We start from the raw sequence: 25492 nt of genomic DNA, 5'->3' as shown, positions 1-25492 counted from the left end.
GCATGCGACAGATGCACTTGATTCGCGAAGAATACGAGGCCTAAGTCCTCTGCGGTGTGACAGCTCAGAAGGGTGCCTTTCTTTCCTTCGGTGATGTGGAATCGAGCTTCCGTCGAATATTCTCCATTCACAATGGTGGTGCTGATCACTCCACGCAGTGGCAGCGGGTCCGTGCCACCATAGGTGTAGATGCGCGCGCTGGAGGGAGCAAGGATGGGCTTAGGTGACATTTGTTCGTATTGTTCCGAGTCCATGACGATTACGGACGCCCCCATGTCTATGAGAGCTCTCATCTCGGTGCCTTCGACAGAGACGGTGCACATCGGTGGCGGTCTCCTTTTCGTGGATACCCGGCTAACGTATGAGATGACGTACACTTCTTCATCATCGTCCTCCTCATACCGTGGTCGTCTTTCCTGGGCTTGGTTGTCGGGAGGCGGTGACTCTTGTTCTAGTGACAATTGTCGGACTCGCTGCGTCAGTTGTCTGGGTCCATACGCTGCACGGGGCTTTGGTGCATTCGGTCTGTACCTCCCGCCTTGGCACACTGCTGCAAAGTGGTTCAGTCGGCCACACTTTAGGCACGTTTTTCCTTTGGCGCCGCAGGTCGCTGTCGCTGGATGGTCTTCACCGCAGTAAGCACTCTGGCCCACATGCATCATTGTTACATTTTGCACTTCCTAATTTGCGAAAAATAAGGAATCGCAAATTAAGAAGTGCAAAATGCTATGCATCATTATTTTCGGTATTCATTTGGGATTCGGTAAAAATCGCAATTTTTACCGAATCCCAAATGAATACCGAATTCTTAAGTACATTTTCGCAATTCCCATTGATTCCTATGGGCCAAAAGGCCCATAGGAGTCAATGGGAAGGCATCAGCAAATTGCGAGTGGCACTTAGAAAATTTCATGGGTGCAGGGGGGGGTCCAAAGGACCCCCCCTGCACCCCTGAAATGTATTTTTCGCATCATGTTTCACACACACATGTCCTAAGGACATGTGTGTGTGAAACATGAATGTTGAAAAAAAAAACATTTCACCATTTTAAACACTTTTTCCAAATTTACCGAGTGGTTCAACCACTCGGTAAATTTGGCACCCTAACTGCGAATTTCCACTTGTAAAAGTAATGATGCATTGCTTTTAAGAAATCGCACATATGCGACTTCTTAAAAGCACCCGCAATTTTAGAACTCGCAACAATGTTACGAATTCTAAAATTGCTTCATGCATCCCAAAAAGCACTTTTGCATTCGCAAACTTACGATTTTAAGGAATCGCACCGTTTGCGACTACAAAAATGCTTGATGCATGTGGGCCTCTGTGTGTTCCGGTTGGGCATATGTTGCTGGCGAAAAAACTGAGGCCTCCTTTGTATCGCATCTACCCTTTCTTCCTTGATTGGCATCGTTTTGATCACTGCGGGAAGAGCCATCGGTGATCGTGGGCGATCTCCATTTCTTCGGCCTGCGCATCAGACAGTTCGTGCGAGCGGGCGAGAATCAGTATTTCATAGAGCGATATTCCAGGCTGTCTGAGGATGAGTTTCCTTAGCAGTTTTGAGCGACACCCCACAATGATCTGGTCTCTAATTTCGTCTCTCGGATTGAGGAAAGGGCAGGTGCTGGCCAGCCGGCGCAGCCTTGCATAGTACATGTCAACAGATTCGGACTCCGTTTGCCATGCCTTTTTAAACTTGAACTTCTCAAAGTCATTGTTGAGTTGGGGATCGAAATGGGTGTTCAGTGCGTTGACAGCTGCATCATAGTCGTCGTCCGGCCCGGTGTTAGGGAGGGTCTCGAAAAGGTCGTACATTTCTGGGCCCCCGTACAGGATGAGGAGAGACCTCTTGACCGTCCCGTCAGTTTCGTGGGTGCCTTTGAAGTAGAGGTTGAGCCTTCCGAGCCACGCCTTCCATCTTGGCGCCGCCGTTGTGGGGTCAGCCGACTCGTTGAACGGGGGAAGGGGCGCAACGCCTGTGTGTGCATGGCTGGACGATTGGGGGGCTAGCACCACCGCTTGGTTTTGGGCAGCTCCTGCAGGGCCGGGTGGTTGTAGTGTGATTGCTGCACCCTGGTTCTGACCACCGCCAGACTGGCCTGACCCCGTCGCGGGGTTCGACATGGTACGGCCCTTCCTCGAGTCTTTTCGTGGTTCTCTGGAGTGACGGGCGCGTTGCGCACTGCTACCCTCTCCTCACGTGGATGTGGGCGCGTTCTCCTGGTGCTGCCGAGCACTCACGCGAACTACCTCCGGCTAGTGGGCAGAGCGAGGCAGCTCTGGCTGTTCTTCCGCACCGCGCCGCAGCGTGCGCGTAGGCCTCAGTAGTGGACAGCAGGTGGGGTAGACAGTGGTAAATGTGGCCTTGTCACTCGCCTTTGAACCGCTGTCACTGTGCCTCAGGGAATTGTTGCTGCATGACGCCACCTTCTAGGCCTCTTGCACTTGCCAGTGCTTGTTGGGTGGTGGAGGAGTTTGAGCCTGTTCCTCTCTGATGTGTGCTGTCTTTACTTTGCACTTTCAGCTTGTGCCTGCTGAGATGCGGAGCCCCTCGCTGGCTGGGGCGTGATGGGGGCTGCTGGCTGGCCCACCGTGGAGCCGACGTGCAACGTCGCTTTTCTTCACCCCTCCCCCTCAGGGTCAAGGGTGTGCGTTGCGTGCACGTAGGAGTGGGGTGGGGCCGTGCGCCACGAGGGGGTGAACGCGAGGCCGTACAGGCCGCCGGTTGTCTGTGCGGGCACGGGGGGCAGCGGGAAGGCCACTCACCCGTGATGACGCGCTCGGCGAGTCCCGCCAGCCGAAAGCGCTCCTCGGAAGGAGACGCGTGGGCGGGCCTCAAGCCGGAGCGCGAGCAGAGAGACGGGGCAGCCAGGCTTCGGATCAGCGCGGGTGGGCTCCGTGGCCTTTCCTCGACAGGCGCTGGCAGCGCGCCGAAGCTCCAGGGACAGGAGGCGAAGCAGGCACACGTGAGTTTGAAACCGGCCTCGTCGCCAATGTTGTGTGCCAGGGCAGGGCCCGGCACGTGGATCTTGGTGGCACAATCACGACACAGAGACAATAGCTACACTGGTGCCGGAAAGACCCCGAGCGGTCTTCCGCCTCTTTATTTTATACCCCGGCGCGAGCCCGCCCCAGGGGTGTGGGGATGCGTGTAGGGAAATCGTTACATTGTATAGAGAGGCCCGGGTGGGTCTCTACAAGGCGCTTTTCAATGTATAGCTATCATGCTCCACGTCAGCGCTTGGGCAAAGTCTAAGAGCCTATTCCCGGCCTGTTTAGTTTTTGGGTGGGGCACCAAGCCCAGCAAACATGTCTCGGGTGCATTAATGTGCTGTCTAGTGTCTACCCATTTATCACATGAGTATCATGCATACTGCCATTACAAAGGGGCACAACTCTGTGCACTGCCACGTCATGTGGTAGAAGTCCGCCATCTCAACCTTGCATCGAGGGTAACATTGTGATGATGCTGCAGACATCTTGCCCGGGCATGCTGGGTTGACGTATGTGTGGTGTACCTAATTAAGTTGCAGGAGTTTGAGCCGGGCATTCCAAGAGTGTCGAACGCGCACAGGGATCTTTTCCCAGTGAGAAGCCGTCTGCTCTATCTTAGGATCCTGGCTCCATTTATCTTTCAAATCCAATCATTTTGGACCTTTGGCCCTGTTAATCGCTTTGGATATGTTGGTTTTCCAGTGATGTCTTGGTCTCCATGTCAACGAGACCTGCAGTATTGGGTTGCATTCCAAGTGCTTGCCTGGGTCTTCCCATGCCTGGCGTATAGCCCAGGTAAGCACCACATAAGTCAGAAATTGTCCCACTTGAATACCATTGTCCGTCAAAGCTCCTTGATAGGATGGTAGCCCTCTCCGTAAACTGAGGCCCTAGGGTGTTGACCAAGGCACATCTCCTCTGCCAGTGGTGCATTGTGCGCCCCACCAAAGCAAAGGCAAGCAGACACCACAGCTTGAGTTCCGATGAGTTTGCCGTTCCTTCTTGCCACCCGCACTGATATCGCTGCCAGCAGTACGGGGACATTTGAAGCAATAATGGAGCACTTTCAGGCTGTGCAGCCACCCCGATCACACCCTCGCGGTGTCCCCCTGAGGTCAAAGGTATCCTGCCTCCTGCAATGCCTCTCGGGCCACCCATGCTGTCAGCCGATGCAGCTAATCAGCCAAATAATACTGCTCATAGTCTGGCACCTTCACTCCCCCGCTGCCAGGGGAAGGCATAGTTTGTTCAGAGCCACATGCTGCCGGCCTTTGGCCCATAACACCTCAGTGATCCAGCTATTCAAGTCTCTAAACACAGTTTGTGGCAGCCTCTGTGGGATACCGGAGAATATGTACAGGAGTAGCAGCAATCCCACCATCTTAGTCAAGGCCACCCTACCTATTGGTGATAGTTGCAGTGAATACCAAAATACAGAGAATACCCACAAACTCACTACCACCTTTCCCAAGTTACCCTTCTGGACATCTGCTGGGTCTCTTTACATCTGCATCCCCAAATAGTGGAAGGTGTGTGTGGTGATTACTATGCTTGTGAGCACTACCCCACAAGTATGGCTGCCACTTGTTCCATTAAAATAAAAAAGGCCCAACTTTGCTATGTGCAGGCCTGACAGCACCCCGAATCGCTCAAACATCCGCATAATGGGCGGCAGCCCGTCAATGCCACTGTGTAGGTATCTGAATCCAATTGGAGTATAGCGAGGCTGCCCTATCAGGGCTAACTGTTAAAACTGGTTGAGCAGACTCATGAGTTCTAATCAGATCTTGTTCATTTATTTTGTTCCAAGTCCTGGTCATCTTAATCTGGTGTTCCGAATCAAGGCCTGTCTTGAGTAAATGCAATTCCTGAAAATTTGTGTGTGGCCAGCTTCACAGGTGGGAGCATTAACCAGTTCTTGTAAGTCAAAACATAACAAAATATCAATAAAAGAAATAGTATCTTTATTATTAGGCTCAATAAGGTGAAAGTTAAAATTTCCAAGTACGGTAAAATTATCTAGAAGAACACTACTTTCCATGTACTCATTAAGGGCTTCTAAAAATGCAGTCTTAGGACCAGGGCTCTGTAGACTAAACAAAAACCATGTAATTTAGTTTTATTCCCTACATTACGACTAAAAGAGAGGGCTTCACAATCCATAATTAGAGCAGGATGACAAGGTATCTGTGTACAGAGAGATTATGTGGGTATGCCCATTATCTGTTATGCTCCATTCTTAGTGCAGTATGCTGTCTGAATGCCAACCAGTGGCTTCATAGCGAGCGCAAACAGGAGGGGCGACAATGGGCAGCCCTGTCAGGTGCCCCTATGTATTGGCCATCGGTCCGAGTACTCACAGTCAATGCGAATCCATGCTCTGCGATCCAAATACAAGACCTGTGTCCATCCTATGAGGTCACAACCAAATCCCATATGCTGAAGGACTACAAAACGTTAGGTTCATGATATCATGTAAAAAGCCTTTCGCATATTCATTGACAGTGCTGCCGCTTGACTGTGGACAGCCGACAGCGCGTCCATGATGTAAAAAAAATCACCATATGTTCATAAAATTGCTCCTCCCCGGTGCAAAACTGCACTGGAACAAGTGACCCAGGGTCTGGAGGCACAGCTGAATTCTGTTCCCTATTATTTTGCCTGATATTTTACAATCTACTTTGAGGAGAGACAGAGGTCTATATGCCTTCCTGTCCTTCGACTTCACTATGCGCTTTGGGATCATGACTAGTATTGCCTCCCTGGAGATCTCTGGGAGTGATCCATTTGCTTGCAGTGGCATACATTTTGGCCAGGGCTTAATCAGATCCGCCTGTGCACATTTATAAAATTCCAAAGGGAGTCCATCATTGCCTGGTGTCTGCAGGCCGACCGACACGTCCCCGCAGGGGACACAAGTAAGAGGGCGGCCCCCATAGTGCCACAAGATGGCACACGGGGCAGCTCAGCGCTTTAAGATCCGGGAGGGTCCCGCGCGTCACTTCCGGCCTGGTGTGGGCGGGGGAGAGTATATCTTCCTCCCCGCCCACCTAGCGGCCTCTTTGTCCGCCGTCCCCTCACCCTGATGCAGTTTGTATGCTTTCTGGTAGCTCCGTCCAGAGGCCTGGTCTGGCGTCGGATTGCAGTTTCCTTGCGGTGAGTCACCCCCTCTCGGGGACAGGTGTTGGACTGATTGTTCTGCTTTCGTGTTGGGGGGCCCAAAGTTCCTTGACTCCCCGGAGGAGCCACGAACGGGGGGATGCGGCATGCTACTTTCGTGTAGGAGACAGCAACCAGTCTGGGTCGCAGGCACTCAGCCGCCACCCGCCCCCCCCCCCCACTTGGGGCCCCCTCTATTTTCGGGCCCGGGTTTGGTCAGAGGCCTGTGGGACCGCTGAGTTGTTGAATCCTGGCTGCAGCATAGCTCGGGGAGGGGGCGGTCGCAGGGCCTCCTGATGCGGCACGGTCTCCTGGTAGGGCTCTGTCCGAGCCTGACGGCATATTGAATCTTGTTGAACGTCGGGGAATGGCCCTAGGGTGCTGTAAGTTGTGCAAGGCCTGTAGGGCTCGGTGTGGGGCTGACTGTGCCAGGGGCGGGTATGGGCGGGTGCTTTGTGGCGAGAGTGAGGAACAGTGGTCAGACCAGGAGCCTTCTTCCCCCACGCCGTAGTTCGGGAGCGAGTTGTTGCTCTTCCCGGACTCCGGCACGTCCCTCCCCCCTTCACACATCTGCACGGCCCATGCCTAACTGTAGGCCCCTTCCTGGCCTACACGATGTTGCTTCCGAACAACCCAGCACTTTGCCACTATCCATCCTGGGTGTACGTCATCACAGTTTCTCGGCTTGGTCCCCAGGTATCTGTGCCGGCTTATACCATCCCAGCCCCGAGCTTGTTCTAACTCCCGTTTAACTCTGATGGGAGTGGGAGGACATCAACTCCATTTTGTTCGTAAGCATTGTCCGGCACGAAACACTTTCTCTTCAGTGTGTTGACTCAGCTTTGCTGCCTTCTTGCCGGGTTTCAACGGACCTGACCTGTTTTTAAGGTCCCGGCTAGTACAATAACTTTAAGTTCTTTTGTCGGATTGCAGGTGGAGGGGGCAAGAGGAGCAGGCGGCGGATCGAGACATCACGATGCACTCCGTGTCTCAGTTCGGCCAGTGGCACTATACCCCCTTCATTGGCGGAATTTGTGTTTATGGGGGTCGTGGCAATCAGCCCGTCACGGGGATCGTAAGCACACCGGGCCACTCTGCACAGAGGTGCGGGGGAGGTTCCCCGGCCGCAACTCACACACGGAATGGCTGTGCACGTGGGCGCAGGATCTTAGCCACGGCTTTGGCTTTAGTCACAGTGCACTGGCAGCTGCAACTTGTAGGCCTTGACCCCCTTCCTGTACTGATTTTCTCTTTTACCTGCTGGCCATGCGCAGTGGGTAGGGTAGGGTGGGGCTGAATTTGTAGGGCCGAGCCCGGCCTCGTGCTGGGCGGCGGGCCTGCAGGTCCCCCAGGAGTATATATACGCACTTTTGTCTTTGTTATGTTATGTTATGTTATGTTATACTGAACTTTTTAAGCGCACGGGCACCCAGGTGTTTCATAGCGCTGGCAGTGAGGAAAGATGGAAAGGAGTTAGCCTATCCCGAAGCTTGCTTGAATAGCCAGGTCTTCAAGGCTCCCCAAAACTCCATGAGATTAGTACATTTCCTGAGCGACAGGGGAAAAGAGTCCAACACCTTTGGGGCAAGAAAAGCAAATCGACACCCGCCTTGATGCTTCCGTTTGAAGGAGGGTAGGGTAAGAAGGGACAGATGGGCAGAACGAAGATTGCGGGTAGGCTCATGCTTGACGATTAGGTTATTGATGAAAATGGGACTTTTCCCGTGAAGAGCCTTAAAGGCCAGACATCCTACTTTAAATATTACCCGTTGGGCTATGGGTAGCCAGTGGAGAGTGGCCAGCAATGGTTTCGCCGAGCTCCCACCGCGGTTCTTGAAGATCAATCTAGCCGCATGGTTTTGCACTATTTGCAAGCGTTTAGGGAAGAACAGGGGGAGGCCTAAGTAAATAGAATTAGAAAAGTCTAATCGAGACAGGACCAGGGCGAGTACCACTTGAATTAGCGCTGCGTGAGTAAGTAGATGGGCAATTTTTCTGATTTTGCACAATTGATGGAAGCTGGAAGAGATCACAGCTCCCACCTGGTCTTTCAAAGAGAGATCAGAGTTAATGGTGATCCCGAGGCTTTTCACCGAGAGAGAGGGGGAGGGAGGAGATCCCATTGTTGACGGCCAGTAGTGGGGACCCCAGCTGTTCGAGCTATTGCCCGGGAGTACCAGCTCGGTCTTCCCAGGATTGAGTTTTAGATGGTTCAGCTCCATCCACCGTTGAATGTGCAGCATGGTCGTCTGGAATTCCACGGCGGAGTCAGTAGAGTCTAATGGGAAAATTAGCTGCAGGTCGTCAGCATAGTTGTAGATCGTTACCCTCCTGTTCTTTAGAGAATGTAGAAGGGGTTTGACATATAGATTGAACAGGAGGGGGGACAATGACGATCCTTGCGGGACACCACGTGTGGTAGATAATTTAGGCGCGGTAAAGTTCCCAAGTTTAACTGCCTGTAGTCTGTCGACTTAGCTATTTCACTGTGTTTGCTCACTTATGTTGTTTTACGGTGCCGGGGTTTGTCCTCGCACAGCGGTGGAATCAGATGCTAGGGTTGGAAGCCGGCAGCTTTGTTTTCACGGCGGTTAATCAGCGTCTTCTAAATCTCGGGGCTCACTTCAAGGAGCAACAAGTAGTTTTGCGTTTCGAGTGGCCAGGAACGGATGCGATGTTTATGTTTATGTTTTTGAGATTTTTATTGCGCGCAAATACCCGAGGGTGTCTCGGCGCATATCGGACTTCCTGAGATGAAACTACCCTAAAATCATTGATCAAATAACCACGTTTTCAAGAGTTTTCGGAAGATAGTGAGGGTGGGACTGGATTGGATGGGCAGAGGAAGGGAATTCCACAACCTGGAGGTGGCTACCAAGAAGCGTCTATCTCCCCAACTGGTAGTTCTGGTGCGCGGGACAGCACGAAGATAGGTGCTGGCAGAACGGAGAACTCTTTGTGGGGCATAGATTCGGAAAGCATCTTTGAGGAACCTTGGTCCAGAGTCATGAATGGCTTTGTATGCGATACAAAGTGCCTTAAATTTTATACGACTCTTGACTCGTAACCAATGCAGATGGCGTATGGCCATGGAGGTGGGGTGGGGATATTAAGCAGAATTCTGGCTGCAACATTTTGCACAGACTGCAATTTAGATAGGGTCTGTTCCTGAGTGCCACGGAAAAGGGCATTACCATTGTCCAATTTTGAGAAAACAAGCGTGGTAATCAAGGTTTTCCCTGCTCCTGGAGGGAGGTATGGCAGCAGTTTTTTGATCTTCCTTAGCATAAAGAAACCACCGTGTTCACGTGGTGTTTAAACAACAGCTTCTCATCGAACACAACGCCGAGGTTTCTGACCTTGGCAACCGGGGTCGGGGGTGGTCCCATTTCACTGGGCCACCAGCTGGAAGACCATTCTGGTGTAAGATTGCCAAAGGTCATAACCTCGGTTTTGTCTGAGTTTAACTTCAAGCAATTGCTTGACATCCATGAACTGATGGTCCTCATTGCATCCTGAAATTTTGCGGCCACAGCTGGTCCATCTTTATGTATCGCCAACACCAGTTGGGTGTCATCCGCATAGGTGGTTAAGCGGAGACCCTGTGCTTTAATGACTCTCGCCAAGTCTGCCACATATATATTAAATAATGTGGGGCTTAGCGAAGAGCCCTGCGGCACCCCACATGGGAGGGTGAAAATTGGCGAGTAAAAGGAGCCTAGTTTTACTGCCTTGGTGCGATTAGCCAGAAAGGAGGCAATGAGGTCCCTGGCACAATGGGTCACCCCCAGGGATGTGACACGGTCGATCAAGATGGAGTGATCGACCATGTCAAAGGCGGCGGAGAGATCTAGAAGTACCAGGATCGCTGCCCCGCCCTGGTCCAGTATAGTCCTGATCTCATCCGAGGCCTTTATCAATGCCGTCTCAGTCCCATGGCCCTTCCTAAAACCAAACTGGGTGTCATCTAGGAGCTGATGGCAATCGATGAAACTCGCCAGCTGTTTATTCATAATGGCTTCAAATATTTTCGCCGGAAAAGGAAGGCAAGCAATCGGTCTGTAGTTGACTGAATCTGAAGGGTCCAGGGAAGGCTTCTTTAGTAAGGGCTTGATGACCGCAGTTTTCCAGTTTTCAGGGTATATACCTGTTTGGAAGATGGAATTACACAAGTCTGTGAGAGGGGAAGTGATAACCTCATTTAAGACGCTCAGAATGGAAGGGGGACATGGATCTAAAGGAGACCCCGATTTAATAGAGTTGATTAGCATGCTAATCTGATCTGTTGTAGTCGAATGAAAATTAGGAAAAACGGGGGTGAGAGGAGGGGGCTGAGAAAGAATTTCAGCATGGTCCGAGCCCGTTGAAGGGGAAAAAGAAGAATAAATGTTGGTGACCTTGGTGAGGAAAACATTTGCCAGTGTGTTACAGAGGTCTTGAGATGGTTCAATTGTAAGCCCTGTCGGAGGATTGGAGAGAGACTCGACAATTTGAAAAAGCCTTCTAGAGGAGTTCTGGGCAGACTCAATCTGATCACAAAAGAAAGCACTTTTGTGCTTAATGATGGCCTTCTTATATAACTATATATATACTAAAAGCAGACGGAGTGGGACGGGGAGGGTGTATTTACTGCCAGGACATGTGACAGGGACAGACATGAGGCAACTGAGGGGTGACAAGGTCTGACAGCGCAGATTGGTAGTGGGGGTATTAAATTCTCGTAGCTGAGATGCGGAATATCGGATAGGAGTAGTGTGGATATCTATGTGACCAGGGCCAGTGGGGGTGAAGTGTTTTTTGAGATGGTCCTTCTGGGGGGCTTTTACACAGCCTCGTCTGATCCTCCAGGAGCGGGCTTTCATCCGCCGCGGAGTTGGAGTGGATTTGTTTGCCTGCAACGGACGGGTGTCCCGCCCGTGTTTTCTCTCCCTTCCTGCTGCTCCCAGGTTGGGGCATGAGAAGTTTTGTGGTCTTCCCTGCGACTTCCCTTACAGTTGACCGGGCAGAGGGGTCATAGGAGTCGTGTTCTTTCATCAGTGTTTGCGAACCTTGTACCACCGCCGGACCCTCCATTGTACCTAGGACTCTCCCTAGGACGGCCCGAGAGGGTATCAAATGTATGTGCTTACGGCCGACTTTGGCGAGTCCCCGGGAGAAATAGCGTACACGCGGAGGGCCATTCACCTTCCTTCGGGTCCAAGAGGCTGGAATTTTTGGGGGAAATTGTTGTGGTTACTGGGGCTCCGGGATCGTGGTATTTTTATTACACAGTTTCGTGGTATTCTGGTCTCGGCTTCTGTGGCGGCATAGTAATGCGGCCCACGTGGGTAATGGTGCCCGGGTGTGGCCATCTTGGCTTCAGTTGCGGCTTAGGCGGCAGAGGCGTAAGTCACACGTGGGTAATGGCGCCCGGGTGCGGCCATCTTGGCTTCTCTTTCCTTGTGCGGGGGGCTAAGCTCCGGGACTTTGCGGAGGAAGGTCAACTCGCACCGGGCAATTTAGGCGTCACATGCGAAGGAAGGTTACCTCGCATCTGGTATTGTAGGCGTATCATTTTTAGGAGTGGTATGTGGATTTGTAGCGGGTTATGGATCTCTGTGGTTGCGCCAGTTATAGGCCGCTAAGAGTACAATTTTAGTGCTGAGCGCGCGGTCTAGGTTGGTTTGGCTGCACGGCTTGGGCAGGATTCACTTTCCAGAGGCTGGATATGTAATCCGCACTTCTGATACTGATCTCCAGCCGACGATTCTTTTTTCCCCTAAGTCACTGAGACAACGCAATATTTAGGTTATCGTGTCAGGGCGGGCTCCCTATGCAGATGGGGATCGGCCTAGCTAGTCTGTTGAAGTTACGCCCTGGCGGTTGCAGTGATTTACGTGGGGAGCCGTTATGTCCAGCAACTTCCCGTCAGCCCATGCTGCCCTGCTCATGTTCAATTGTTCGGGGAAGGATCTGGGGGCTGTGCCACATGGGGGCGGCGCCCCCATTTGGGAAGTGCAGCTGTGTGGCTTGCGGATGTCCCACGCAGAATACCAGCGTCTTTAGCAATCCTGACTTTACTCAAAGGCATCAGAGCGCTTCTCATTAGGAACAGAACTGTTACATGAGAGACCAAAAGGAACACCTTACATAGGCAAACGCTAAGTTACATGTAGGATAGTGACATACGTGAGCAAACAATGCAAGAAGTGGCATAGGGTGCATTACAGGGGGAAAACGTGTAATGAGTGCAAGTTACAAAAGCGTACTATGTACAAGTAGAGGCACAATACTGGAATACATGGCAGGCAGTCAAACGCAAGAACAAACGTTCCGTAGCCAATGGTGGCACTGGGGCAAGGACCGGAAGGAAAAACGATGTTAAGAGGCAGCAAACAGTGTGCAAGAGAAAAGTGATGTGTTCACGTTACAAACTAGTTCCACACACAGGTAGAAGGATGTTACTGCAATAAATGGCAGACTCCCAAACCTCAAGTACCCACTGGGAAGACACGTCTATAGTCAAGGAGAATAGAACTTGATGTAATAAAAGGTCTTCCTTCGATAATAGAGAGGGCATAAATTGAACTGGGAAGTGTCCAATAAGGAGGAGAACTTTGAGGTCAGTTTGAAGGCATGGGAGGAGGAGGTGTTCTGGGTAGAATGGTAAGGGGACGAGTCAAGATGTGATTCCAATTCTCACTCACCAATGTGCAATGATCATTCCAGACTTCGCATTTGAATAAGTGACTTAGGCCCACATGCATCAATATTGGCTTTTGCGAGTTCTAAACTGCGAAAAATAACGATTCGCAATTTAGAAATCGCAAAAGCCTATGCATGAATATTTTTGCTTTTTTTTTGCAATTCGGTAAAAATCGCTATTTTTACCGATTTGCAAAAAAAATGCAAATTTTCAATTGCGAATTCACAATTCCCATTCATTCCTATGGGCCAAAATGCCCATAGAAATGAATGGGAATTGCGAATTCACAATGTGCAATTGCAATTCATCAATGCATTTCAAGGGTGGAGAGGGGGGTCAAAATGACCCCCCCCTGCACCCATGAAATGTACTTTTCAGCATAAGTTACATACACACATGTCCTAAGGACATGTGTGTCTGTAGCTTAACAGTTTAAAAAATGCATTTTTGTGCATTTTTAAATAATTTCGCAAATTACCACGAAGTTGAACTTCGTGGTAATTTGCACTCCCAATTTTAAAAATCGCACATTTTTCTGTAATGATGCATAGCATTTAAGAAATCGCACAATTGCGATTTCTTATATGCTAACGCAATTTTAGAAATCGTAAAAAAGATGCGACTTCTAAAATGGCATGATGCATCCCAAACAGCACTTTTGCATTCGCAAACGGCCGATTTTAAGGAATCGCACCGTTTGCGACTACAAAAATGCTTGATGCATGTGGGCCTTAGTAGCAAGACACAACACTACTCCTGCCTCTGGCGCTGGAGGTACGCAACTGCTTGCCCCACCCAACTCCTTACGAGTATTATTAGGAACAAATTAGTTCTCGTACTGACAAGCAGGCTTGGCCTTGGTAGCATGGGGGGGCAGTATTGCCCCTGTCTCATTCTAAAAAACATATATTGGTGTATGCGGGGGGAAAGGGCTTCTAATGGATGTTTTATGTCTCAATTGCAGAAACCGCACTGGAGATTTGCCCTACTCACATCGGGGGCCATCTGACCTATCAACAGGTAGAAGGGTCTTAGCACACTGGGGGTAGCGAGCTAGGGTCTGGGGCACCCAGGTTCTCCCCAGGAGTCATTGCCGACCGGCTGCGGGGCGCGCAGGTTACACCCCCTAGAAGTAATACATTGGTAGTCAACCAGTGAGTCTGAGCAGAGCAGGTAGCTCCTGTGCAATTTTTGGATGTTTTCTCTGTAAACAACTGATGAGTCTGGGCAATTTGTTGATTTGCTGGGCAATATTGGGGGTACTCTCAGTAAGCAGTGGCAGAGTGTGGGCAAATCTTGCATCCCCTGTGACATAATTAAAAATGTGTTTCTTTAAACTATTGATGTGTCTAGGCATATCATGCATCCCATGTGCATTAATGGATTGTTTTCTGTTGTCAGCATCTGGTTTGCAAGTAAGGGGCTCTGAGTCTGGCGATCTAGTTAGCAATAGGTTTACCGGTTAATGCTGGTTAGGGGTGGTTTGCATGCATTTGTTCTCTCTTCCAGAAAAGCACGGTTTCGTTTGGTAATGGTCAAACCACGCCTAGCTGACCTGCCTTCCAGGGCTTGGAGCAGGTACAGGGGAAGAACACACTGGGGCCAGTGTGACTGGGGTTCTGGGTCAGCACGTCCAAGATTGGAGTGTAACCTTTTCCTTATTTCAGGACAATCGGGTTAAGTACACAGGCACCACTCTGAGTAGGACAGGTGGGAATGGAAGTAGGAATTTCCAGGGCGTGCTCCGGGCCAGGAGCCTGAATGCTGTTCTTGGAAGTTCCTGGAAGTGCTCTCGGGGGGCAAGGCGGCAACTCGGTTCAGACTTCTTGTAGGGAAGAAGTAGCCTGAGCACGAAAGGATGATTTGTCACACATGGCAGTTATAAGTTGGCTAAGCAAGAAAGCGATTTGGTAGCTCCTTTAATATGATGCAACGAGGAAGCATGGATGATGCCAGCAGAGGGGCTAGCAGTAGAAGTAGTGCTCCTCTTGTGGTAATTATAGTGAGGCAAGGGTATCATTGGGTATTACCAGGCAATCTCATGGCTATTACAGGTATCCTTGCCAGAATTATTGCGGCACACCTCAGAAGTATGGAGGAGTCATGGTGGATAACGGGGCAACAGGGGTTGCTGGGCCTCACCTCCTGACTAGATTCACTCAGGATTGGAAGGACTACACGCTACAGGCAGCTGTGGCACTCAGGGAGTCCTTTGCTCACCCAGCCTCAGAGACCATCAGTGGGAAATCCAGAGACTCCCACATGGGCTTGAACAAGGAGGGGGAGGTCCTCCTATGGGGTCACTACCAAAACTGCAGAGGAGCTGGTGTAGATCTGGCCACCCTTCTGAGTGACGGTGGGGAATCACCTGGATATGCCAATCGGTGTTGGTGGCCTTCTCTCAGGATGCATGACTGGCACTGCTGACTAGGACCTGGGTAGCAGACAAAAAAGTTCACTGAGCGGCTCTCTCCAACATACCCCACAGGCATTGTGGATGCTAGCTTTTTTCTTAATAATTTTGCACAGTTTTTTCTTGCTGCACTCTCTCTCTCTTTTCAACTTGGCCGACTACTGCTGGCTCTATTCTGTCTCCTTCTTTTCGCAGCTGTTGCACTGGTTTTCATATGTTTGTAGATGCACCCATAGCAGGCACCTACAATTTCTGTTTCTGAGAGTTTTTTCTAATACTGGTGGGCAGGGCAATGTTTTGGTCACAGCCCAGTGAGGGGTGCTCGACAATGGAGTTTTTTGTTTACACCATTGGACATGGACAGAGGTATTGCATGTGTGAAATTGTAGGGTGGGTAGAGCCCAAGACATTCATGGAGGGCGGGGATGGCGAGCGTGGGACCGGGCAGGCCTCATGCTACAAATCTAGCGGAAACACAAATACGTCATGACACACCCAATAATAATAAATGGCATCACCTGGAGTTGGGTATACCGGCCAAACAGCATCGGGTTCGCTCCTACCTTCTGAGACGATCAGTCCACGTAGCCATTTTGCAAGAGACGCACCTCACTGACTACAAGGGTGTACAACTGTAGGCTCACTGGACAGACCAATGTTTCTATACCACATATTCAGCATATGCAAGAGGTGTTCTGGGGTGGGTGGTACTGGAAATGTTGTTTCCGCCAGAAGATAGATCCTGAGGTCAAATATGTATTTGTGAGTGGTAAACTGGACAGGTCCCGGATTCAAATATTGAGCATTTATTCCCCGAAAACAGGACAGGCAGCATATCTATATTCTTTGATCGGGCTGCCGCAAGGAAACTGGATAATACCCTGGTGGTGGGCGGAGACTTTAACCACATAGCAGACACATCTCTAAATTAATCACATCCACCCTTGCTGTTGTGCACACACAAGCGGCGGAGCACTTGGGGTATTGGCAGGGAAACTGGCAACTGCTACATGTGTGGTGACAAGCGAATGCAACGAACAGGAAATATTTCCACTTTTCCCATAAGAATGAGTTACATACTAGTATAGACCTGCTACTCACTTCCTGTCATCTTCATGGGGCAACGCACAACACAAGGTGTCTTGTGAAAATGATTTTGGATCATTCTCCCCTCCTGCTCTCCCTGAAGTGGGGAAGGGAGGGAACACATATCCCCTGTTGGAGACTAAACAGTGCGGCATTGGAGGTCACAGCATTTAGTGAGACTATACTGGGAGAAGTGAAAACCTTTTTTTGAAACAAACAATGGCGCAGCCTCTTCACCTCTGATTGAGTGGGACAAGTTTAAGGTGTACATAAAGGGCTCTGCATTAAGACCTGAGGAAAGGTGCATTTGAGACTACACACACAGCTGAACAGTATGGAGTAGAAGCTTTGGGATCTGAAGATCCAGACGGTGGGTAAGGTGGAGGCGCTTCAGGACCTCGTCCATGTGCAGCGGGAACACACCAAAACCAGCTCACAACTGGCCCTGAATAATTATAGGGAGTATATGGCACGAGCCCATGATGAAGGGATTCAGACGGGTCATCTAAACATTGCTACAAGATATATGAGTTCTTAGAAGCCCACAACCCAGATATTATGTTTCTTACGGCAACTTGGGCTGATGCAGCCTCTGCCCCAGATATCATAGCAGCCCATCCTTCAGGGTACCAGATTGCCTGTCTCGATAAGAACCTAACTGTCGATGTGAGCAGAGAAGCTCAAGCAAGGCAGAGTCAGAATTCAGGATGACATGAGACCATGTCAAAACCAATAGTAAGAACTTCATAATACTTCCCAGTGTACAACACAATGCACATTGGTGCACCACTGCATATAGCATCACGTTCTTCATCTCTCAGTGTACAACACAGTGCACATTTTTTGCACCACTGCTTTTAGCATCACATACTTCATCGCTCAATGTACAACATAGTGCACATTTGTGCACGACTGCTCTTAACACTGCACTTCAAGACCAAAAAGTGCATTCCACACCTCTCTCTCTCTCTCATGCTTTCAAATGTCCATTCCACGTGTTCTGTTCTTGGCAAGCTGTTCTACTGTGACAGCTCCCACTTCAAAACTACAAAAAGAAATCAAAAAGAGAAACAAGACATATGCAGGACGTCGTAGATTCAGGCTAGGGTAAAATAAAACACCAAAGTCAATTACAATTATGCTAGTCAAAGGTCATCACGTGGTGTCAGACCACAAGCGTGCCTCTAGCACTACACATGCTTTATACTAGGCATATACTTGCTCAAAAAACATCACTCTTGCATTCAAGAAATCCATTTGTCAATGAGCAGCTTTGACTCTAGCCCCTTTTCGAGAGAAAGTCTCAACCAATGGTTTCTGATCGGTACAAATTTTAAAGTAATTTCCCTCAAATGAATATTTAAATGGTGCACTCCCCACCTGCATGTAAAGGCCTCCTATTCAATGGCTAAGGGCAATATGAATCAAGCTAATTTTTTGTCACAAACGCTGCGAATCGCAAAAAACAGCGTTGGCGAATAAAAATTTGCTATTCCCAATGTATGAAGCACAATCACATCTCAAAATAAGAAATCGCTAAAATAGGGATTTCTTACGTTGCGAGAGGGGGTAAACGCGAAATAAGGAATCACAATGGAATGTATGAAAAAATCGCAATTAGCGATTTCACGAAGTTCGCATTTTAGAGAATCGCAATTAACACCAAGTAGGAGCAGGTGGTAACCAGGTGCAAACTATATATGGAGTCCCACAATGCAACAGACTTTTTTTCCACAATGGCTGGGCTTTACGTGATTGCCAGGAGGCTGCGACTCAGAGCTGCTGCACTGAGGAGGAGACGCTAGGAGAGGATATTCCGTGCGCGCATTACCATCTTCTAGGGCACTGAGGAGGACATTCATACACACTACAGGCTGGATGAAGAGAGCATCCTTCATTTAATTGATGAACTCAAACCCTTCCTTGAACATCCCACACGCAGGACACACTCCATCCCCACCCACATCTAGGTCCTGTGCTCACTGCACCTCTTGGCATCAGGTAGTTTCCAGGGGGTGATAGCCACAGCAGAAGGGGTGTCACAAAGTGCACTTTCGCGCTTTTTCCACGCATTCCTTGATGCCATGGTACAGAGACTGCATCACCACATTCACTTCCCAAGCACCCCACAGACACTAGACTAGACCAAACAGGACTTCTATCAAATAGCCCAATTTCCCCACGTCATCGGATGCATAGATGGGACACACGTTGCAATATCCCCCCCTCCCAGAATTAGTACGTGTTCAGGAATCGCCAATCCTACCATTCCCTGAACATAGAGGTGGTGTGTGATGCCAAACACATCATCACGGACATTGTTGCCAAATACCCTGGCAGCCTGCACAACTCTTTCATCTTCCACCAAAGTGGGATACACCATAGACTCACAAGTGGGAAGTTTGGCGAGGGCTATCTACTAGGTAAATGCATTTGAACAGAGGCCACACTTGTTAAGGATAGCATGTGCAGGACAGTGTTTAACCATATACCTCCCACACCACAGGTGACAGTGCATATGCGGTCCGTGACTTTATACTGGCGCCCTACCTGAATCCAGCCAATGCAGCGGAAAGGCGGTACAACAGTGCCCACATAGCAACAAGAGCCACCATTGAGAGGACATTTGGGATACTCAAAAGCAGATTCAGATGCCTACACAAGAGCGGAGGGGCACTACAATACAGCCCACAGACCTGTTGCAAGATAGTGGTAGCATGTGCCATGCTGCACAACATCGCCACCAGGAAAGGCACACCGGTGGAGGTCAGTGAATCTGACACATCAGATGTCGAGGGGCCAGCTCCAGGACGCATGCCAGCCGGTGTAGTTGGTGCAGCTGCTGGGCACCAGAGGCGGGATGAGATCACGTGCAACTATTTTTAGGTAAGAGAAAATGACACAATGCAAATGTCCAGCACATGTTCATGCACAGTGCAAGTTTCCCATCAGGGGCAAGTGTCCATGTGCAGTGGGTAGCTGCACCCATCCTGTGGTCCCATGTACATCTACTCACAAGCTGTCGGGAGGAAGCCTCTGTTTGGGGATGCACAGTGCCTCCCTCACTTGGACCACTAGGCCTACTGTTACGGCCACTACGGCGCCTATCCATGGTTGGTGGGGGGTGGTGCTGCTCCTTCCTGATAGGGTGTCCTCATCAGTGGGAGTCAGGACTCCTGGACCAGTTGTGCGGACTGCGTGCAGCTCATCCACAGCCATAGTGATTTGGGGCAGGGCCCTTGCCACGTCCTGGCTGTTGTGCGCCACCTCGCGCTGCATGCAGATGCTGCGGCTTATCTAAAGCATTGGTGGTAGAGGACAGGCGGTTCACCACCCGTGTGTACAAGTCCAGGTGCTGCATCTCCCTATGCCTGGCTGCACAGTCGGCCCTGAGTTCAGCACAGAGTGCCTCCATGGCACATGTCGTGCTCCTGAAGCCTGCCCTGACTTGCCTTTGGTGTGACTTTATATTTTTTGCTTGCAGGCACTGTACCTGCAACATGTTCAGCTCAAAGTCGGCAAACATGAACCCATCCTCTGGATCAGCAGCACTGCTGGAAGCACAGGACCTGCGTCTTGTTGGGACTTCTGGAATTGGGTCTGCACAGGGGCGCTGTTGTGGTTCTGGCTGTGTGGTATCAGTTTGGCCATCGCCATCAGTGTCCTGGCCATCCTCCTACAAAGGGGTTAGTGGTCGGACAACATTCCTCCTGCGGCGCTTGGGGGGTTCACTGGGCTAGCCTTGTCCTCACTTTCATGCTCCTGCGCAGCCGCTGGTCTGGTGGGGGAATTGCCCTGTCTCCCATTGCCTGTTGCCTGAGTTGCAGTTGATGCTGTGGACGTAAAAGCACACATTTATTTTCTGTTCTGACTTGCACTTGACAATTATTAAATATCACTTGTTGGGATTACATGTATCTTGTTTTTTCCTTTCATTATGTGCAAGTGCATTTGGGGATTGGCTGGGTGTAAATGCACCACTGTAATGTGCATGTGTCTACATCTCCCATAATGCATTGCAGTGTGTGATTGTGTTCCTGCACGCACCTTCTACTTTTGTCCTGCCCCTGGGTCATTGCTGGGTGTGTGGGGGTAGTTTTGGGGGGGGTCAAGGGTGTGATGGCATGCCTCTTACCTTGTCCTGGTCCCGGGGGGTCGGAGCTGTCCAGGTCGGTCACGCCCATGACGCTTTCAGGAAGTAGGGTTCCCTCCACCAGTTCCTCCAAAAGTGTTGAGTCTGTGGCAGTGGAGGTCCCTCCACCAGTCTTCCTGGCTTGCTCCAACCTGGCAGCCACCTTCTCCTTGGAGCGCTGGCGCATGTCATACCAGCGCTTCCTTAAGTCTTCTACACTCCTGTGTGTTACCCCAACAGCATTAACCTTTTGTTGTACGTCTGCCCATATGCGCCTCTTCCGTGTCTCAGGCACCCTCAGAGATTTTGTGCCAAACAGCAGCTCATGGCTTGTGACCATTTCTTGGATGAGAACTTCCAGCTCTGCTTCTAAAAATGTTTGTTTTCTCTCCCTCTGGTTGTCAGCCTGCTGCTGCTGGGGGCTGTCCTGGCTGGGCATGTCTCCTGTGTCCTGCATTCTTTCCTCCACTGCAGAGTTCCCTCCCCACCACTCCTTCTCTCTGTCTGTTCTTCAGAAACTCAGGTGCAGCATGGGTAGTTACACTTCCTGGTTGTGATGTCATCAAGCTGCACCTGAGTTTCCGATTCTCAGATTTGCGAAATTCGCAAATTTGCGATTTTTTCCTTTAAGGAATCGCTATTTCTGAAATTGCGATGAAAATAGAGATTTTTTGGGAATCGCTATTTTTTTTGCGATTTATTACATACATACCTTTTTGCGATTCTGATTTTACGATTCGTGAAAAATCGCTATTTCAGAATCGCAAAACGGAAGAATGATACATATGGCCAGCCACGGCCTGTGGAGGGAGTTACGGTGGGGCAGGGAGGCGGGGAGGGAGCGGGGCAGGGTGGAGGGTGCTAAAAACCGTCATATGGATATTGCAAAATGCGATGCAGTGCGCGCTACGAAATTCGTTTTATTAATTAAATTGTTTACTTACCGGCAATTATCCATATGCCGGTTTTTAGCACCCTCCACCCTGCCCCTTCCCCTCCCCGCCTCCCTGCCCCACCGTAACTCCCTCCACGGGCCGCGGCTGCATATGGCCCTAAATAACTAACTTCTGCTCATTCATTTTTAGATCTCGCCTGAGACAGCGAATGCTTGCCAGATTTTTTGTTTAAAAAACCAAAGCCTTAATGGGGGTTTCATCGTCACTCTCACTATCTTGCATCTCATTGGTCAGCACGTGCCAGTTTCACTTTCCTTTTCATGTATTTGTGTGTTTGTTCCTTTAAAGAGTATGGACCAAGTACAAATTAAATACTTTATTAGCTCGCGCTGGGATTCAGGTATTTTTTAAGCACAGTGATTTTGCAGTTTTACTTTCACTCTCTTTGGAAACGTGCGACTGGGATGCTTTTCTTACACACTTGGGATTAAAAAGAAATAATAGGCATTTTTGGTCAAGTGGCTAAACATTTGATTTGTTTTTATCTGCCTTATTTGTGTGTCCTTTGTCCCTTCTAAAATGCTTCCTTTCTTAGAGGTAGAGATTGTTGTTTTTAATATTTCAGGCTATAACTTGTGACCTAATGGAACTATGATGTTTGCTGTGATTTTAAGTTCACTGCCATTTGTGTTTGTAATGATCATGCTTCAAGAAGCTTCATTTGCGGCACTGCTGGGTTAATTTGCTCCTCTCAAGAGCTTTTGAAGTTTTTAGTGTTTCTGCTTTGCATATTTTTAGAGGTATTGTTCAAGTCCTAGCTTCACAGGAGGGGTCAAGGGTTAGAATGGTTGTAATGAAGCATCGTTTTTTTTTAGGATATACCTGTTTGATGCAATCATACCCCCATCACCATCACACCTTCAGAACCTGAACAGAAAGTCTGTATTTGTGGAGAGCATCAGATAACTAAGGTGTGAATGCTGTTTGAAGTGTATTGAAGATCTGCCTGTGCAGGTTTTTTTCTTTTTTTGGGCCCGGTTCACTGAGGTCTGGGTGGGAGCGACACAGGTCATTCATTGCCCTATTACTCATAAGACAACCCAGCACGTGCTTTTGGACACACGTTTCCTGCTTCAAAATAATTTTTTTAAGATTCCTGACTATTTGTTCTCTTAAAAAATCCTCTTTATACATTTCATTTCCACTGGGGTTTTGCAAAAATCACTATGGTGATGTGGATCTCAGATGCTACGCATTGAACTTTTTGAGATACAACTGACACCCAATGTTAATTTCCAACAAATAATACTGAATTACACGTTTACTCCCATTTTCAGCAAAGTCTCTTCTTTATGAACAATTGCAGCTGGCCTTTTGAAATGTGCATCCCTGCTGCCCTGCCCCCAGATATCAATTACTCCTAAGTGCATTTTAAAGGGGAAAAGATTGGAGAAGATTAGATTGTGAGTTTCTCATAAGTGGCCAAAAAACAACCCATATCGTGGCATGTTTCGTTTTTGAGTTACTGCTTCTGAGTGACAGGACTAAATCTCCTGCCCGAGTAACAGCTTAATGATGTTAAAATCTTCCTTTTAACCTCTCCTCCTCTGGAGTTTAACTTTTTAGTGGGGAGTGTTAGGCTTTGGATCTGTCTATTGAATGTAAAATTACTCTCAACATGATATTTAAAAGTTGTGAGGTGCATCGGATCCTGTGAGCTCAATCAGCCGTAAAAAAAAAAAAGAGCGGGCTTCTGTATAACTTGGCTAAAACAAATTGACGAAGCCAAACATCTTGCATAGGAGAGACCTATTGGCTTTGCCAATGCTTATTTAATAATGCAATCAACACTTAAGTCCTTTCAGAAAAATGATTATCAAATTTAGAATAACATACCACAAGCCCTAAAAACATATTGTTTGCTCCTTATCCACATACCTCTGCACATTCTCAATTGATTCTACAAGATTCCCCCAAGGCTGTTCACCTTCTGCTAATATGGATTGTCCAAGCTATTCTCCACATTACTGACAGCATACTTACATTTCTCTGCTCCTACACTAAAACCTGACTCCCTCAACTTACTCGAAACCATTCTCAACAGCTTAGTATTTTAAATTATATCAGCCCCACTTCCAACAGATATCATTCTAGAAGAATGTGCAAGTTTAGGGATAATCTCCAGCAATATATGAATTGCCTTCTGGAAAATAAGTAAGTCAAAGCCAAACCAAAGGGCATTCATAGAAAATTATATGCACTTTCCAGTGAGACAAATGAAGTCAAATACGGAAAGCTGAAATATGACTAAAAGAAAGGGTGGGCATTTGAAAAATTGAGAGAGAAAACACCTAAGCTTTAACCAGGGTTACTCATTTTTGTTAATGTTCGGTAGGACATGCCAGTCCACCCAGATACACTCATTAACTTAAATCATTGAATATCCTTATCCTACCATTCAGCCAAGTTTACACGCAAAAACCACTGGTATCAACCATTCGGAGGTCTCGTTTGGCACAATATGATTTAATCACGCATGTCTTCATTTCCTCACATAATGCATTCCTCAGTGTAAAAGAAACATTCCTGACATTAGGGATTGCACCACCTCGTCATCTTTTTCAGTGAGTGAACCCTTTCAAACAACATAGGGGCATATTAACAAGAACCAGCGATAATTATCACTGGCCCACATAGCGGGAGGAATATTATCACCTGCTATCGCTGAAAATTATCGCCATGATAACACTATATTAACAATACATAAAATTCCGAAGATGCCTTCGCGATATTTTCATGTGTTGTTTTCACAGCCACGCCTTCTTTGCATCTCTTTAGCGATGCGTGGCTGTGAAAAAACGCGCTCTACATCATAGAAGGAGGAGGAGGAGTGTGGCTCAATGGTTAGAGCGGCAGACCCTGATGCAGAGTTCTGGCTAGGGACCAGGGTTCGATTCCCGCCTCGGCGGGGTCTCGGGCTCAATTTCCTCGGACCTGTTAATTCTCGCCTCTGTGCCTATTCTAATCACGGGCCCCACGCTGCAACTCTGGGCAATAGCTTGCTTAGCCTCCACACCGGCCCCAACAGCGCTAAGGATGCCTGGCTTCACCCTGGGGGTGCCCAGGAGTGGACACTTCACAGGGAAAGCCAGGAGGGGTTCCACAGCGGTATGAGTATCAGCGCCAGGAAACCGCATAGGCGACACCGCAAGGTGACTGTCTGGTGACAGTGCGCTCTATAAGTACCATGACATTTACATTTGACATAGAAACACGCGCCGCTTATTGCCCGAAAACGGACGCTAAAGCGGCGATAATTATATCGCCAGACCTTGCTAATATGCCCCTTAATTCTCTATGGAACACCTACAGCTGTGGCAGGAACAGGTTTGTTGGCACATTCTCTGCAGCCAATACAGGCATATTTATTGTGTTCAACTTCCACCTGGGGAAAAATGGTGCGGTATCTAAATCTCTGAGTACTAATAGTTAATGTTTGCTGGCAGATGGTAACTGTGTCGAGGGGCAATTATTCACTGTTACTTTTCCCTTCAAATGGTGCTAAATACTCAAGTCCAGTTTTGACAGAAGAAAGTGTCTTTTTGACTAGAAACAAAACATTTCAACGCCTACCTGTGCCAAGAGTAGATAAATCAGAAATATGTATGTTGCGATGACAATCAACAGAAAGGCCTTTTTTGCTCTGTTGAAAAAAATGTGAGTAAATATTCAAGTTAGTGTTTCTAGTAAGGCACTATTGCAGGCGATAACAAGAATAAACCATGTGCATCCCATGACTCTCCTAAAGCTTGGTGTAAGATGCAGTGTACAATGATCAAGCTCCTCAAAATACAAACCTGACTAGGAGATTTAGGGATGCCATTTTGCAATGACCAGCAGTGTGATGGTGGTGAAGATTGTGACTTAATGCTTGGACAAGATTGGAGGAGTCACACTTGTCCTTGCTTATTTTAGGAGTATCAGGTGCTTCTGTGTTTCTTTCTCCCGACACTGTGCAGGCGTCAGTATCTGCAAAAAAGGAAAATACAATTAAGCACATCATTAGAGCTGTAGTGTGAGTCTAACGTAATTAAACTAACACTGGTTATGAAGACAGCACACAC

At 48.8% G+C, this 25492-nt stretch overlaps 1 protein-coding gene across 1 annotated transcript in view; it reads right to left on the bottom strand.

The window, feature by feature from the left end:
* LOC144824218 (NXPE family member 1-like) overlaps positions 1-25158 on the bottom strand; it is a 249360-nt gene extending 224202 nt beyond the window's left edge. The window contains exons 1-2 of the mRNA XM_078683366.1: positions 25130-25158; positions 25002-25071 (exon numbers count right to left, since the gene is read on the bottom strand). Coding sequence (XP_078539492.1) covers positions 25002-25071; positions 25130-25158 — 99 coding nt within the window. The remainder of the gene's footprint in view (positions 1-25001; positions 25072-25129) is intronic.
* Positions 25159-25492: the final 334 nt, after the last annotated feature.

Source organism: Lissotriton helveticus, chromosome 3_1 (assembly GCF_964261635.1).
Source record: "Lissotriton helveticus chromosome 3_1, aLisHel1.1, whole genome shotgun sequence".
Lineage (NCBI taxonomy): Eukaryota > Metazoa > Chordata > Amphibia > Caudata > Salamandridae > Lissotriton > Lissotriton helveticus.
The sequence above is the reverse complement of the archived record's forward strand: the minus strand, read 5'-3'. Positions and strand labels throughout refer to the sequence as shown.